We start from the raw sequence: 16,793 nt of genomic DNA on the forward strand, positions 1-16,793 counted from the left end.
TTATCAAAAAAAAAATTTAAAAATCGACATAAAAACTATTTTAAAAACACAACCATATAATAATTATTAGCATATATTATTAAAAAAATATATGGACATCCATGTGTTCATATATTTATTTAGGTACAATAAAAGCATCCTAAAACTTCCACTACTAAACTGTTACTGATAATCTGGGAAACAATGCTAACAAACATATTAACAAAAATTTGTCTATTTGAATACTTTTGTATTCATTTGGAGGGCCATTTACTATCGATGTGTTTGTAGATTTGAAAAACTATTTTTAGATGTGTATAATTATCCACGTTTTGTCAACGATTGAAATCCAACACTCGAAACTGGAGAACAGTTTGTGCACGATGAGCTGAAGCCTACAAAACTGGCCACTCCCATTTGATGCAATGACCAGAGCTCATTTGAAACCATCTTCGTCAAAAACAAGAGTACTCGTCCATGCTTGTGTTCTTTCGTCAAGACAACCATACATTCATAAACTGCAAACACATCGTTCAATCCGTGTTCGTATTCATCGATTTAAACAAACCAAAACATAGTCGAGGTGGATGCCCTGATCTGAGAACGAATATAAGTGCACGAGAGAGAGAGAGATGGAATTCCGAGTAAAGTGCAACCCCAGCCGAAAAAACAATGCAAGCACTTACCGCACCTGCCTCACGCTAAGTAAGTGTAACCGCCACCAGATCCGATGCATTCCCATTCTGCAAACAACAATCGACCTGCACTGCCATCGCAGGACCTTCATCCCCACCATGAATCAGACGTCCCGTCACAAGGCGGCTTGTCAATCCACAACATCAATGAATATATTATCCTCTTCAGGTGGACCCTCGATAACATAGTCCATGTATCATGTCTTCCAATCTACAGCTACCCACAACCAGCTTCACAACTGTGTACAGACACAGATAAAAACGTATAAGACGCCTTCATGACCACACTACAGTACCACTTTCTCTGAACAGGACCTCCGTGGGTCACAGATTCAATACGGCCCGAAAAATAGCATGCAGCCCTGGCGCCTCCGAGACCTTCACCAAATTATCGCACCCTGCACCGGCAGAGATGCCCGCAACCCACCCCGTTCTCGTCGTTCGCATCCCGCAAACGTCAGCCCGTGCTCTGCCTCTCACCTCATTGTGGACGTAACCTCGGCTTCACAAGCTTCACCTAGCACAACGAAACCCACTGGACCAAAGCCACTCGGCAAGGTTCATCCCCGCGCCTTCAGAGTATCACCTTCCACGCCGTCGGTTTGCAGCGTTTCTGGGAGGATTCCAATCAACGAACCCCTCAGGTGTGTCGCAGCCAACACATCATGCGACGACCAAGAATAACACCCTCGACCTGCCTTCTCCAGATATCTTCCCTTCAAATCGTCTCTCGCTTTCCACCGCGCCCCTCATCCAAAAGACGCACTGCTCGCATGCTTCACCGCAATGCTCGGTCCCTCGTTCTTGATGAAACCGCTCGAAAGATTGTATGCGCCGCGCTGCATGTACTCGGAATGCATCTGCTCCTGCGAAGCCTGCTGCTGCTGCTGCGCGGGGTTGTTCAGACCCGATTGCGCTTGCTGCAACTGTTGCGAATTGAACGCTTGGTTTTGCATCTGGAACAGATGCTGCCCGCCCATGCTCAAATTCTGCACGCTCCCGTTGCTGATTTGCCCCGTTGCTACCTTCAGCCGCTGGACCTCCTCTCGCAATGCTTCGTTCAAAGCTGCACGTCACAAACGACCAGTCAATTCCAACACCTCCATCTTCGCCAACGCACCCTGCTCCTTCACACAACACGCCTGAACACGGCCCCACGCCCCGCCGCGACTTGTCACCCAAAGCAACCCCACACGAACTCGCCCATTGTGCCCACAGCCAAACCGCCCCACGAGACACGCTACCGTTCCTGGAGTTTCTGCGGTCCACGACCACGTCCTGACCCTCGACACAAACGCTTTCACCGTAACCTATCTCAAGGATTGTATCAAATGCGTTATGCACTGCCGCCTTGCCCGACGGCTCCCAGTCGTTCGTTACCAGGAGATGCGGCATCGACCCACGCTCAACTAGTCCAATGACTTGCTCTTCTGATCATCCCAACTCACGACAAAGCCTCGCCTTCTCGCTTCTACCTCGAACCGTTCCACTCAAAAACACATCTGGTGTACCCATACCCACGCGTTGCTGAACACATCCACGCCAACTGTTTCCCGTGTGCGCGGTCACTCACACTCCCTGCCAGCATCCGGTAACAATCACCGCAAAGAGTGCTGGAGGAACGTACCGTCGCGTAGATGAGCTTGTTGCTCCATAGCCTGCAGCCGCAGCTTCAGCTCGTTGTTCTCCGTTGCCAGCCCCGTTGTATCCTTCTGCAACCACAGCCATGCACTTTGCTTTACATTCTTGGACCAGACAACACGAACACGATTCAGCCTCACACGTCAGGGGCTGCTCCGGCGGCTGCAATGCCCCTAAACATCAAAACAACCTATCCGAAACCCCTCACGAACAACCACCGACCGGAAGCCCGGTGACAGCACCAACACGTCTACACAAGTCCACGATTTCGCACACAAACCTGCAACATTGCGAGCTGCGTGGAAAGCGTTGTGGCTTCCGTCTGCAAACCCTGCACCTTGCGCTCAAGTTCTGAGATGTAACGCATCTTCCGTTCCTTGGAACGTGCTGCCGATTGCCGATTCGCCAAAATCCTGAACCGTAACGTACTTCATGTCAGACGACCGAGCCACAACCCTGATCCACTACTCAGCTCGTCCCTCAACTTCCCCACTCGGCCTCACACCACACAACCGAATAACAACACCCCGCTCTCACCAACATCCACGCATGCTACTGTAGCCACTGCAGTCCTGACCACCCACAGACTGCACCCCGTCTCACTGAGCTCGGACCCCACTTGCGCCCGCTGCCTACCAAGAATTACATCCCCTCCCATGCGGAATCACGGCACCAAATTGCACCACAGAAACGAAACCCCGTCCAGGCACACCACGGGGACAATGTCTGAACACGGGCAAACGTACTAACACTCAATCATGCCGCGCATTCCAATCCACGCTTCCGTCCCCGCTCCTCTGCAGCTGCCCTTCGCGTCACTGCCATACCCATGGCTCGTCACAAACATCCCTCCCCTCCCTCACCCGTGCTGTAACCGACACAGGAAGACGGCTCATTGGAATCTCACCTCTTCGCGCGCTTGGGATCAATCAGCGCTATCTCCGAAAGCTTTGCAGACGCCATCACTTTCTTCGTATCCCCCTCGAAATCGCCCGACAACAGATCGTGCCTGAAAGAAGTCGATCCGTCCATCGAGCTGCTGTGCCCGTGCCGCGGCCTTCGAGCCTCCGATGGCGCCGAATTGTTGCCCCCGCCCCCGCCCACGCCCACGCCCGTCCTGTTGCCCGCCAAGTTCCCCAGACTCCCATCCGCGGACAAACTCCTCGCATGATGGGCGGAGGGAGCGGGTGCATTGCTCCCTTCACCACCCGCTTTCGCACCCGCTTGCCCCGATGTCCCACTCATGTTGTTTATCTGCTCCATGTCAATGTACATCGAAAACAGATCCTCCGCGCCATCGTCAGAAAGTGTCGGCATTTCGGATCCGTGCACGCCCAGCTCGCTCTCGAAGGACGCATCGTCTGGAAGCCGGAATGCGATTTCCGACTGCGCACGGCGGTGCCCTCTTCGTCGGGGAGGAGTGTCCGGCATCTGGTTCACATCTGTGCTAAAATTGTGCCCCGGGCTGGGCATCCGCGGGGGCTGCCCCGACCCCGAAATGCTTGCAGGACTGGCCGAGGTCACAGCGTCTTGCATGTTCACCTCCAGCGAATAAGACTCTCGCGATCTCATCGACGTCTCCGACACGGACGGAGACGTCTCCCTCTTCACCGTGAACGGGTGAGAGGTCGACGGATACCCGACATAGCGCGACTGGTGGAGCTGAGACTGGGAAGGATGCGGAGGGTGCGCGGCAATATTGCTCGTGGAAGAGCTCCCAGACCCCTTGCCCACGCTCGTCGCACCAAATTCCGACTGCAGCCGTTCCACAAACGCATCGTAGCCCTTGCCCAGACCCTCCATCGCGCCCCGCGTCCGAGCCCTCCCGCTGCGACCTGCCCTGCTCTTCACCCCGTAAACGGAGAACCCTCAACCCCACTCGCAACAACTGCAACCAACCCAAGGCGCGCCCTATGCTCAGCGACCTCCTCCAGCAGCTTCGCCCGTGAAACTACCTACGCCCGTATCGGCCAGACGCCCTCAGCATGATACCCTGTCATTCCTAGTGCATCCCCGTTTCAGGATCCCCTCCGCACGGCACCAACTCCTTCCGCCTACCTCCTCCTCCTCCTTTAGCAGACTCGGGGCGCACTGAGCGCACCAGATCAAACCGCAGCACCGCAACCCCCTCCTCGAGACACAGAAACATCAAAAATTGCAATGGTCTGCCAGGCCCTCCACGCAATTCTTTACAGACACAAGGGAAGCAAGCGGAGAAACCAAAAGAGGGAAAACAATTCAAACCAGGACAAAATCGGGGCACGAGCAGCCAGACCCGGACCCCAGCGTGGCCCCGAACACCGACCCGACCCGGCACTCTCCTCAAAGCAAGAGAGGCGACTGCGATCTGGAACCAAATCCATCATTCCCCCGAACACCGTGAAACACGCCGGGAAGACCAACCCCACCTCGCCCCTTTTCCACTCCCCCTCCTCTCCAGACCTCTTCCCCCCCCCCCCCCCCCCCCCCCCGCGCCACCCACCCTCTACTGAATACTGATGACCAAGAGTACAATTTTGCCTTATTGATTCTTATTAACCGTGAGTAACATCATTTGTTGGGGGACACCAACTTGCACTTTTTAGGGTCGTATACAAGCCTGATTTCATTTCTGTAAATTCTCATAATCATGATTATGCCTGCTTTCACCGTTAATGAATTCAATCGTTCATTTTATGAGTCTACACTCTTGTTGAAGTGAGCATCCATTCATGATAGTTTGTACTGCGATCCGTTAACATTCCAGTTAGCAATCCATATAATGGTTTGGATTTTTGAAATTCTTTGTATCGGTTATGAAATGTTTTTAACATAATTTATGTTTTTCCTTAAACTTAAGAATATGTCATTTCATGAAGAAGAGGTAGAAAAGAATGGACAGCAATTTTTTGAACAGTTCTTTCCAAGGTTTGGGCCAATTATTCCCATCGTTTGTTATTATTTCTTATCTTTGATAATCATTCAATTTGAACATTTTAACATAGCACCACCCATCTTTCTATGATTATCTTGTATCGCCACTTATGGTATAAATATTCCATGTAACTTTATTCATATTGAGATACTAAGTTATAATTATCATCTTTTTTTATTATGATCTTTAGCTTCTTTTTCCAAACCTTAATGTGTTTTTAATTACTCATAATTACTCCACTTCCATCACAACTTTCATTTCAAATGCGTCTGCGTCATGTTATGAATTATTCACCCTCAACACTACAGTACGTATTAGGTTTCTGAAGACTTCATAACCAATCAGTTAATGGAAAAGTGCATTGACTTGGCCAAGGATTGCCATATCTTTATAATACATGTTATTGATTCCTGCGCCTTCCAATCTTGTTCCGACTGCTGAAGCTCACCAAAGTTGTCACGAGGATCTTGCCAAACTCAAAGCTAGCAAGCAGGATTTCTCATCTCAGTCAGAAGAGGCTAAACTGAATCCGCAAAAGAATATGAGAAATCAGCTTTGGAATCACCTTCAAAAACGTTTCATTATTTCTGGATTCCTATCAGTACATAGGCACAACCTTCGGTGAAGGTATGAGATTTCTAGACCCTTCAGGATAAGGAAAAACTGAGAGCCCTGTTCCAGGCATTCCTGTCTGCACCACTACACCCTGGGGTCAATTGTTTATGACACATTGGACTTGCGGTAACCCTTCTGAGTCAACACAGTTTCTAGAATTTAGTAGCGATACTGCATCTGTTGCAATTACAACCGCGACATTAGTGTCAAGAGAGAATATTTGAACATGGGGCATCTATGTTCCGTAATCAGTTTTAAGGCAAGCCAGAGAAGTCATCCTAGTTGTGAGCTGATCATCCGGCTCACCTCCTTGATTAGATACTTGTGTAAGCACCTGTGAAAACTCTCTGCCATCTACCCTAAGGATGAAATTGAATGGATGTGCACTGAAGCAAATTTGAGATTGGAAGGAAATAAATACCACAAAACACGTTAGCAGCAGCAAATTCTATCACCTAGTGTAACGAGTTAATTATGTATGCTACGCCAAATCACTGAAACTACAGAACCCAACTAATTATAATGAAGCTTTGAAACTAATCTCACAGTGCCCCTCTCATCCTGCTTCGGAGGTGCTGAGCTTTTCGTGGCCACTGGTTGCGATCAGGGCTGACCATTTCAGTCACAGGTTTTGGACGTGTTGAAATCATGACGGAATGAGAGGATCTCTCCACCTAATTCCCTCACGGTTGCAGTGCTAGTTCCAATCGTAGCCTTAGGCCTGTTTATTCGATCTATTCCTGGGGCTGAATCGGTGTTCCTTCAAGTTCACCAGTACGACTCTCAGTGTGTGCTATTGATCAAACTGTGATCGTAGCAAAGCTCCAGATTCCTAGGGTGTAGTGGCAATCACTCCTATGCAACCCTTGATTCCATAGACCGATTTCTTAATCCCGTGGTAGACAGACTTCCAATATGAGAAGCAACTTTCTGGAGTAAACTGCGTTGTCGAGGATGTTAACATTCAAGCACGTAGATACTTCGAGCAAGGGTTGAAGATTAAAGAGAAAGATGGTGGCAAATTGCTGCTGCTCCAACCTGCTGCTCCATTTGAATTGGATTGTTATCGACCTCAAGGATATGTTCACTCATCTGAAAAGGATTTAGTACTGTTGAATTAATGCAGCATTGCTTGATCAGGTTTGCTCAGGTTTTAGAGTTATTTTGCAATTTTGAAAACCTCCTATTTTTTATATTGTAGATTTTTTGAGCATTATAAATGTATCATTAGGATCACAAGCATCAAAAACATGTAGGTGGATCAACTCAAAATTTTGAAAAAACAAAGAAAAATCAAAGTCAATTCAAGAAAAAATAAAATAACCAAGTCAAAGGTCCTATATCTAAAAATTAAAAAAACTTCTAGAATATTGTGAGTCCATCATTAAATTTTTAGACTTCTAAAATAAATTTTTAAAAAAATAGATCAAATTAAAACTTATAAAAATTTATCTATTTGTAAAGTCAACTTAAAACTCAAAAAGGCCAAATCCTGAATTTTCACAAATCTATACATTTTTAGAATAGTTCAAACATATATTTGCAATAGATAATTTCTAAATGCAGTTAATAGTATTTTCAAAACCCTCAAAAAATTTTCTGTAACAAAATTCAAAATCCTAAAACTGAAATCAAAGTTGTTATATCTTATAAATTAAGAACTTATAGAACAAGTTATTTATACCATTAAAATTATAGATATCAAAGATGAGAGGTAGATTAAGTCAAAATCCAAAAATAAATGGGTCAAAAAATTGAACACATTTATATAATTCTAAATTCTAAATCTTAAATCCTATATTCTTAACTTTAGATTTCTAATCTTAAATCTGAAATCCTAATCTAAAATTCTAAACTTAAATCCTAAATTTTAAATTTAGAAGATAGGTCAATTTAAAATTTATAAAATCCTATTCATTTACAAAATTAATTTTAAATTTTAAATAGTTAAATCTTCAATATTCACAAATTTATACACTTTTAGAGCAATCCAAATACATATTTAGAATTTTTAACTTCCAATGCATCCATTGATCTATTCAAAAATTCAAAAATTCTTCTACAACAAAAGTTAAAATTTAAAGTCTAAGTTAGAGTTACTATACCTTGCAAATTAAAAACTTATAAAATAAGTTATTTACATTGTAAGAATTATAGACTCCAAAAACAAGATTTTTTTAATTTAGAATTAAAAAAATAAGAAGGTCAAAAAATTGAGCACATTGATATAATCTTAAATCCTAAGTTTCAAACATTGCAAAAGACCAAGCTTTATTGGTTATATATGCTACACATATTTTTTATAATAAAAATACTTCAAGCAGACTTCTAATCTAATATAAGGATTTTAAAGATGTATTTGATAAGATGAATGCAAATATATTTTTTAAAATATTTTTCTTATAATTGTTCAATTGATCTTCAAGAAGGAGCTCAACCACTATTTGGACCAATCTATAGTTTGTAACAAAATGAATTGGCTTTACTTAAAGAATATATTAATAAGAACTTATATAAGAATTTCATATGCTAATTAAAATTTTAAGCAAATTCTCTAATCTTGTTTGTTACAAAAAGTGATGAATCACTTTAGATGCATATAAATTATTAAAGACTTAATAAGATTACCATTAAGAATAAGTGTCTTCTTTGAAGAACATGAATCACAAAATAATCAAAGAGTCAATACATTCTTGTGTCACTAGAAAATAGTAGATATTTATTCAAAGAGAGTTAAAATATTAAAATTATAATAGCTATTACCAAAGACAAGAAGACTAGAGATTCTTGAAATAAGACAAAGTACAAAAAAGATGTTGACAAAAGTGAGAAAAGCCTCACTTTTGCCTTCATATATACTATCTATTTAGGGAGCTATGTCGCAATGTTCTATAGATTAGATAACATGTATATAATTTGTAAAGCAAATTTCCAATACATGCATAACATGACCAATATGTATGATATGTGATCAATTTGTAAACTAAGTAGTCAATATATTTGACATGTGTCCAATGTTTTGGCCAAGTTTTCAACCTACCAATCATCTATCAATATTTAGAAAGTCAAATCAATAAATATTATTGCATCTACTTACTTCTATTTATTTCTACATAATTCATTTAATCTAGGTAATTTCTAATGTAAATATTTATGTTTGTTATATTATCCTCCTCCCTCCCCTCTTCCTTCTATATACAAGTTCTACAATGAACAATAATCACATGTTTCAAAAGTCAAAGATGTAGTGAATTATATTTGCCATACACTCTAATCTTTGTTCTTATTAAAGGTAGTTAATAGGTCATCTTAATTATTGATAAAGTCTTATACTAAAGCAAGAAGACCACTCCATTACTTGATTATTGTTGATACTTTTGTAACTTCTTCCAAATAAAAAAAAAATTAAAAAAAAAAAAAAAAAAAAAAAAAAATGTTAGAAGTAGTTTCTACCTCTAATAATATTATCAAACATCAAGATTCTCTTCTATTTTTTTTTGATACTAAATTCCATATATTTTTCTATTTATTTAAAGAAAAATATGTTGTTTTTGAAGGTCTTCATGTCTATTATGTCTTTTTAAAGGCTAAGACAATTTTAATACCTTGTCTAATAATTTAGCAAAAAATAGCTTTTAAAGATAATTTGGAGGATTGTTTTGGCAAAGTTTTGATCCATGTATAGAAAACATGATATAATTTATATTGTGATATATTTTGAATCTTTTATTAAATTAAAAAAAATTATTATTATTAAAAAGAATTATGTTTATATTATTGAAAAACTAATTACACTATTTAATATTATCTAAAGAAGTGATGTAACTTCAAAATAAAGAATATGATTATTAAAAAAGATAATATATCAAAAAATAAGCTTATCTAGCTGTAATAGGGACCATGCAATTGAAATCTTATATAATATCTAATAAAGATCTTATTTTTTCTTCAAAACCATTTTTTTTTACAATAGGTATTAGTTAAGGATCTAAACATCACAAAGCCTTTATTTTGCTAGATTTAAGAGCCTCAACTTGTTTTTTAGATGAAAAATTATTAAAAAAGACATAACATACTTTTAATAAAGAAAACTAAACATGTTCATATAGAAGTCATAACTAATTGTCTAATATCTTTTGACAATATTATCTATAAAATATTTCTTATAAAATTAACAATTAGAAATTATAATAGCTATTTATAATATAATTTGTGGTATTTAATATAATTAATTTTTTTTCTAATTCAATCATTTTAGATTTATTGCGGCTAAGAAAGTATAACCCTCAAATATATTAGATTTTTTATAGTCTTGACTTTTTTTTAAATGTAATTAAGAGTAGTGTTAAATTAGTATAAAATCAAAATTCTAATGCAATAAAATCTATATTTGTAGGTGTATGAGCTTTTTTTGTAATAAAAAATAAATTACCTTATTTTATTTATGCCATACCTATTTCTAATAGTTGAAAGACTTCAAGTGATATTCCAAGCTAATATCTAGATTATAAAGATATTTTTGAAAAAAAAAAAAAAAAAAAAAAAAAAATCTAAATATTCTTCTAAAATATTGATCTTATAAATATTTAACTAACCTTCAAGTCGAAGTTTAACTATCATGTACCAATCTAAATTTATCACAAAATAAATTGATTGAAGTAAAAAAAATATATTGATAAAAATTTGGCTAAAATTTTCATATTCTATTCAAAAAAATTAGTAGGAGCATCTATCTTATTTGTGAAGAAAAAAAAGATAGATTTTTACAAATATATGTGATTATTGAGGATTTAACAAGATTACTATAATAAATGAATATTTTCTATTCTTGATCTTTGGACTTCTTGATTAATTAAATCAAGCTAAGATCTATAACAAAATAGATTTACAATGAGCATACAATCTAGTACATATCAAAAAAAGAGATGAATAGAAGATTATACCTTGAACCAAGTATGGACATTTTGAATATAATATTATGACTTTTGGACTCTCAAATCCATCAATTTTTTTTTAACATTTAATGAATGATATTTTTTGAGAATTTTTGAATGATTTTATTATTCATTATGTAGACGACATTTTAATCTACTCTAAGAATATAAAAAAGTATGAGCTTCATATTTATCGTGTGTTATGGATGCATGACTATATGCTAAGATAAAAATGCATATATTTCACACCACTTAAGTTTATTTCTTAGGATATAGCATTTCAAATGATGGCTTTATGATAGATTCTAAAAAAGTCTGGACTATCATCGATTAAAAGGTTTTAAAAATAATAAAAGATATTCAACATTTTTTAAGATTTGTTAATTACTATCAGATCTTCATTGAATTTTTTTTTCAAATTATAGCTCTTTTTACATGTCTCACATATAAAGACAAACTTAAGTGAAGCAAATAAGTTGAAATACTATTTGAAGCTTTAAAGACAACTTTTATTTTTACACCAATCTTATATTGCATTAATTTTTTCAAGGCATTTTTTGTAGAAAAAAATAAATCAAACTTTTTTTTAAGAGTAGTATTGTCACAAATAGGAATAAATAACAAACTCCATCTACTAGCTTTTAATTCCAACAAATATTTTAGCACTCAAGATCTATAATAGAATCCATAATAAAGAACTTCTTATAATTATGGATTCATTTCAAGAATGGAATTATTATGTAGGAGGAACTTCTAATCTAATCATTATGTATATAGAACACATGAACTTGAAATATTTCATGTTAGCATGTGTTTTAAATTATTTCTTAGCCCATTGCAGCATGACTTTGTCAAGATTTGAGATCAAGGTTATGTATTGGCTAAAAAAACAACAAGATTTATTAGATGTCATGTCTAGATATTCTTATCTTATATCAAAAGAAGAAGATACTACTTTTGAGTAATAAAAAAGTAATTTTGTTTAAGCCAAAACAACTTCATCTTCAAGCAATGAAATCAATACTAAGTATTGATTCAAATTTTTCTCAAGCAACTTAAATCAAGTATATCCTTTGATCTTCTTATTTGTGATATTAAGAACAAATTTTTTAAGTCTTATAATATTTCTAAGTTTGAATTTAAAGATAATCAATTTTTTTAAAAAAATTACTTATATATTCTAAAAAAATAAAATACAACTATGTATTTTTCAAGTTCATCATGACTTTCTAGCTACAAGAAATTTTGGATATAATAAGACCTTAAAATTGATCTTAAAAGAATTTTAGTGGCCTAAAATATGAAAATCAATGAAAAACTTTGTACAATTATGTAATATTTTTTTTAAATCAAAAATTCCTTGTTATCAATCTTACAGTCTTTTACAACCACTACGTATATCAAAATAACTATGGTCTTTTATTTCTATGGACTTTATGATAGATCTACTAATTTCAAGTTACTATAACTCTATAGTTGTGATAGTAGATTATTTCACTAAGATAGTACATTTTCAATCATAAACAAAATCTATCACATGTAAAAACAAATAGCTAAATTTTTCCTTGAAAAAATCTATTGGTATCATAGATTACTTAAGAATATTATATTTAATAGAAGAATCTAATTTATATTAAGATTTTAAAAAACCTTGTCAAGATTTAAAAATAATTTGAGATAAAAGAAGTTTTACACTCAAGGCAGTGGTGACTTAAGTTGGAATATCTTGTTCATTGGCGTGGATATAATATTAGTGAATGCATATGTAAGCTAATAAAGAATCTAATAAATTTATGAAAAAAATTAAAACTTTTTATCAATGACATCCATGAAAATCAAAATAAAAAATTGAATTATTTTTTGATATAAATACATATATATATATATATATATATATATATATATATATATAATAAAGATTATATTCTATCTTTTATCCTTAATTATGATTATTTAGTATTTGTGGCACAATTAAGATAGAGAACCAACAACCAAAAAAATTGAGTCAAGAACTATTATTTGTTAAGTTACTAGACAAGATAATATAATTATCACAACCTTCAAGACAATATAATAGAAATGAAGACTTTTTAAAATAACACCTTCTTTTTTAAATATATGGTGAGATATAATGTGTTTAATATTACAATCTTAAAAGAGATTCTTAATGTTTGGTGATAGTATTGGATGTAAGAAATACCTTTTACAATGTTCCAAATGTTTTATTTGAGTGAAGTTACAAAAGCCTTGATAATAATCAAATATCAAGGTGGTCTTTTTGTTCTAGTATGGAACATTATCGATGGCTAAGAGAACCTATCAACTACCTTTGAAGTGAATAAATATAATTTGTCGCATCTTAGATTTCTTTAAAATGTAATCACTATGCTTTGTAGAACTCGTCCCTAGAAGATGGAATAATGTCATGGTTATATATATTTATTCTAACGATTATTTAAATAATATGAATAAATAGAAGTAGATTAAAATAAATTAATTTGATAATACCTAATAGATAAGCTTCTTAAAAGCTTCATAGATACAACTTTGATTATATACATGTTTATAGTTGATTAGTTGGTTGAATACTTGGCCAACAAGTTAATCACATGTTACGCATGTTGATAACTTGTAGTACAAGGTAACTATATGGGGCACATATAAAAAACTTTTTTTGCAAATTAGATACATATCATGCAAGTTAGGCATGTGTTGGAGGTCCTATAGAGCATCGCCATGTATATATATATATATGTATATATGCAAAAGTGAGGCCTTCTTCATTCTTATCAATTCCTTTTGTACTTTTAATGTAATTTCAAGGGTCTTCAGTTATCTTATCTTTTGGCAATATCCATTCCAATTTCTTCTTGAATATATATACTTTTATATTTTATTTTGTCAACTTTCTTTTAGAAATATCTCACATGTTTATTTGTATTCATAGAATTCTTGTCTTTGACAGATACATACAAAGTGTATTCAAATAGCATACATAAACATTGAAAAATAATAAATATACTTTATGTCTACATTAATGCTTCTAGTATAAATAGCCCTTCGATATTTCATTCATCCGATCGGATGTATTTGGCAGTTTTTTTTTCATCCAAACGACCTCCTCTCTACCCACCAGTCCAACTTCGACTTCTACGACGAAGGCATCTTCACAAAGTCAAACAACACAAAAAGTCTCGGTTTGGATGAAATCCACCCAAGGGGACTGTGTGAACACGAACCCACTCCGTCAACCCACTCACGGGAACACACGTTCTTACGTTCCCCATCCTGAAATGCCAACTGGACCAGCCAGCCACGTAGGATTTTACGCCAGGAGGTGGGAACGTGGACAACCGAACCTATCTGGCACGGTGAGGTGTCCGACGATGGCGGGAAAAAGATGCCTTGGACCAGATCGGTGAGAGCCTTTTCTGCCCGTTGACCGCGGGAAGCGACAGCTAGCACGCGTTACACCCCAGTTCCTTCTGAGCTGGCATCTTCGGGTGGGTGCGTACGTGGCACAGCGTGAAATTCGACCCTTACGGGCGCATGAAAAAACGCCATCTAACTACCATCCAAAGGACGAGAAATTGGGTGGACTGCGTCTTTTTCCGTGGATGAAATCAGCTGACATTGGATGGATGGGGGGGTTTGGTGGGCTACTCTTCCCAACACTTGAATTATTCTTGTGGATTCTGGGCCATTTTTTGGCTTAAACTCATAACTCTCTTAGCTTAAGACATGATTAGATTGGCCCAATAAAGCTCACAACACTACTTGTTATATATATATATATATATATATTTATATATATATGCATGTAAGTGTGTTTGTGTGTTTTAGTAATAGTAATAAAATTGGCATGTGAAAATTGGGTTGGATTGATGAGTCTAGATGGTATTAATTAGGATTGAAAACGTGTGCTGAATTTGATGATGTGCTAAAGATATATTAAGAAAGACATTCTAAAAGAAATATATATATATATATATATATATATATATTTTCAAATCCGTTTCATTACTTATGATTATTGCAATGACTGTCCCTCCAAACTCAAGTATATTCACTACACATAGCAAAAATAATATATATCTCAAGGAATATACAAATTCTTAAATTCACTTCTTTTATTTAATGCCTCAATCTAAATCCTAGGTTTAATTATTCACATTTGTTAATTTCTGCTGGAGTTACGCATAATTGAAATAATATTAATACAGTCATGTTTGCAGCATAAAATAATATTTCATGTATTGAATTTATTTATTAGACTATCACAATGGCAAATGTATTATCTTGTTTTTATTTTTTAAATAAAGTATGACTGAACAAGCTAATTTTGGTTTTCATTTTCTAACTTAACAATAAACACCAATACAAATGAATAAATACTTGCAAACCAAATGGCTCATATTATTTAATTCCTACAAACACCACCATATTTATAACATTATTTTAATTGCAGAGTAGATTTTTTTCAAAATAAAATTTGAAATTAACAAAAAAAAAAAAAAAAAAAAAAAAAAACTGCAGGTTTCGAAAAACTAACAACTTTATATGTCCTTTCAAAAAATTAACATTAATTTTACAGATATTGTTATTATTTTTACTCATTCTTTGTGAGAAAAATTTCGAAATAGAGAGATGTCAATGTGAGGATATCAAATTTTATGGAACTTTGTTTTAGATAATCTTGCCATGCAACCAAAATATATTTTTGGCATTAGTTCAATTTATCTTAAACAACAAAAGAATTGTTTCAAACTTGAAGTAGGTTTATCATAGAATCATGCAATTTGAAAATGTCTTCTTTCACAACTTTACAATGTTATTACATTGTGAATACATTTTGAATTGGTCATTTACATCAAATCATGTTCCCTAATTGTTAGTTGGTACACATTAAAAATAGAACTAGTTTTAAAGAATATACTTTCTACATTTATTGAGTGCATGCTTATGTTTCAATGATATTTTTATTAATTGATTTGTGTGTGTACATGATCTTAGGCTGGTTGTTATTTGAATATAAATACAAACACATATCACAATGATTTTTCATGAGTTCATCAAATACAATTCCCATAAACAATACAAAATTAAATAAAAGTATGATATAGTGATATATAATTACAGATAAAAAAGAACAAAACTTTAGTTTGAAATTACTTCAAACCACTATAATATGGCATATTGGTATGAAGAAGTTCAAAATTTTGTTGAAAAATCTCCAATTTTTCTTAATGAATATTACCACATAGATAACAAGTCTCTGATGTGAAAAATGCAATTCAATAATCATTGAGACATATTTCATTAATTTCATGTGATATGTTGTAGCATTTTATTGTATAATTCACAATTCTGTCAGCTATTACTTCAATAATGAAGAGCTAGGTTCAAGGGAAAATTGATGAAGTGTGCTTTCTTTTAAATGAATGAGATGACTATAAATGCTAATAGTGGTGCATAAAACATATAAATATACATACATATATATATATATATATATATATATTCACCTAGAAAATATGCTCCCCTCCAAGAAAATAGTATGTAGAATTTTCTCATGACAGGAAATCATGCAGAATGGAATTATCCTTATATGATGCTTTTTTGAGCTCACGTAGGGGCCACACACATCATGGCTCATTTATCACCAAAATGAAAAAAGAATATATTGTGGGCATGTAAACACACATGGGGAACTTGGAATTAAATAATTACATCAATCCGTTATGACATCACATGTGTTTTAATATATAATGATAGTCAAGGGGAAACTGATCATAAAACTGTTTTCAATGTTTATTTACTTCGTCATTCATAGAAAATATTTAAGAAGGAATGTTTGCCTTCACAGTCTACTTCACAGGGTGACTGTTGTTTTGGATTTAAAATATTTATTGCTGTTTTGGTAAAGAATACTAACATGTGTGAATACAACATGAGTGATTGACAGACTTTGGATTTTTTTTTTTATTTAGAACACTACATAATTGGTTGTTGAGA

The 16,793-nt window shown here is 35.6% G+C and overlaps 1 protein-coding gene and 1 long non-coding RNA gene across 2 annotated transcripts in view; one reads left to right on the top strand and one right to left on the bottom strand.

Annotated features, from left to right (window-relative positions):
• Nucleotides 1-802: 802 nt before the first annotated feature.
• LOC112272705 (putative transcription factor PosF21) lies at nucleotides 803-4,706 on the bottom strand. Its single transcript, XM_024500737.3, has 4 exons — nucleotides 3,223-4,706; nucleotides 2,596-2,728; nucleotides 2,302-2,386; nucleotides 803-1,740 (listed from the first exon to the last, which is right to left on the bottom strand). The coding sequence occupies exons 1-4, from the start codon at nucleotides 4,116-4,118 to the stop codon at nucleotides 1,424-1,426; spliced, it is 1,431 nt and encodes a 476-aa protein (XP_024356505.1). The 5' UTR covers nucleotides 4,119-4,706; the 3' UTR covers nucleotides 803-1,423.
• Nucleotides 4,707-8,699: 3,993 nt separating this feature from the next.
• LOC149987391 (uncharacterized) overlaps nucleotides 8,700-16,793 on the top strand; it is a 42,501-nt gene continuing 34,407 nt past the window's right edge. Inside the window, exon 1 of the long non-coding RNA XR_016498733.1 lies at nucleotides 8,700-9,279. This is a non-coding gene — a long non-coding RNA (uncharacterized LOC149987391). The remainder of the gene's footprint in view (nucleotides 9,280-16,793) is intronic.

Source organism: Physcomitrium patens, chromosome 19 (genome assembly GCF_059467195.1).
Source record: "Physcomitrium patens ecotype Gransden chromosome 19, ASM5946719v1, whole genome shotgun sequence".
In the NCBI taxonomy this organism is placed as follows: domain Eukaryota; kingdom Viridiplantae; phylum Streptophyta; class Bryopsida; order Funariales; family Funariaceae; genus Physcomitrium; species Physcomitrium patens.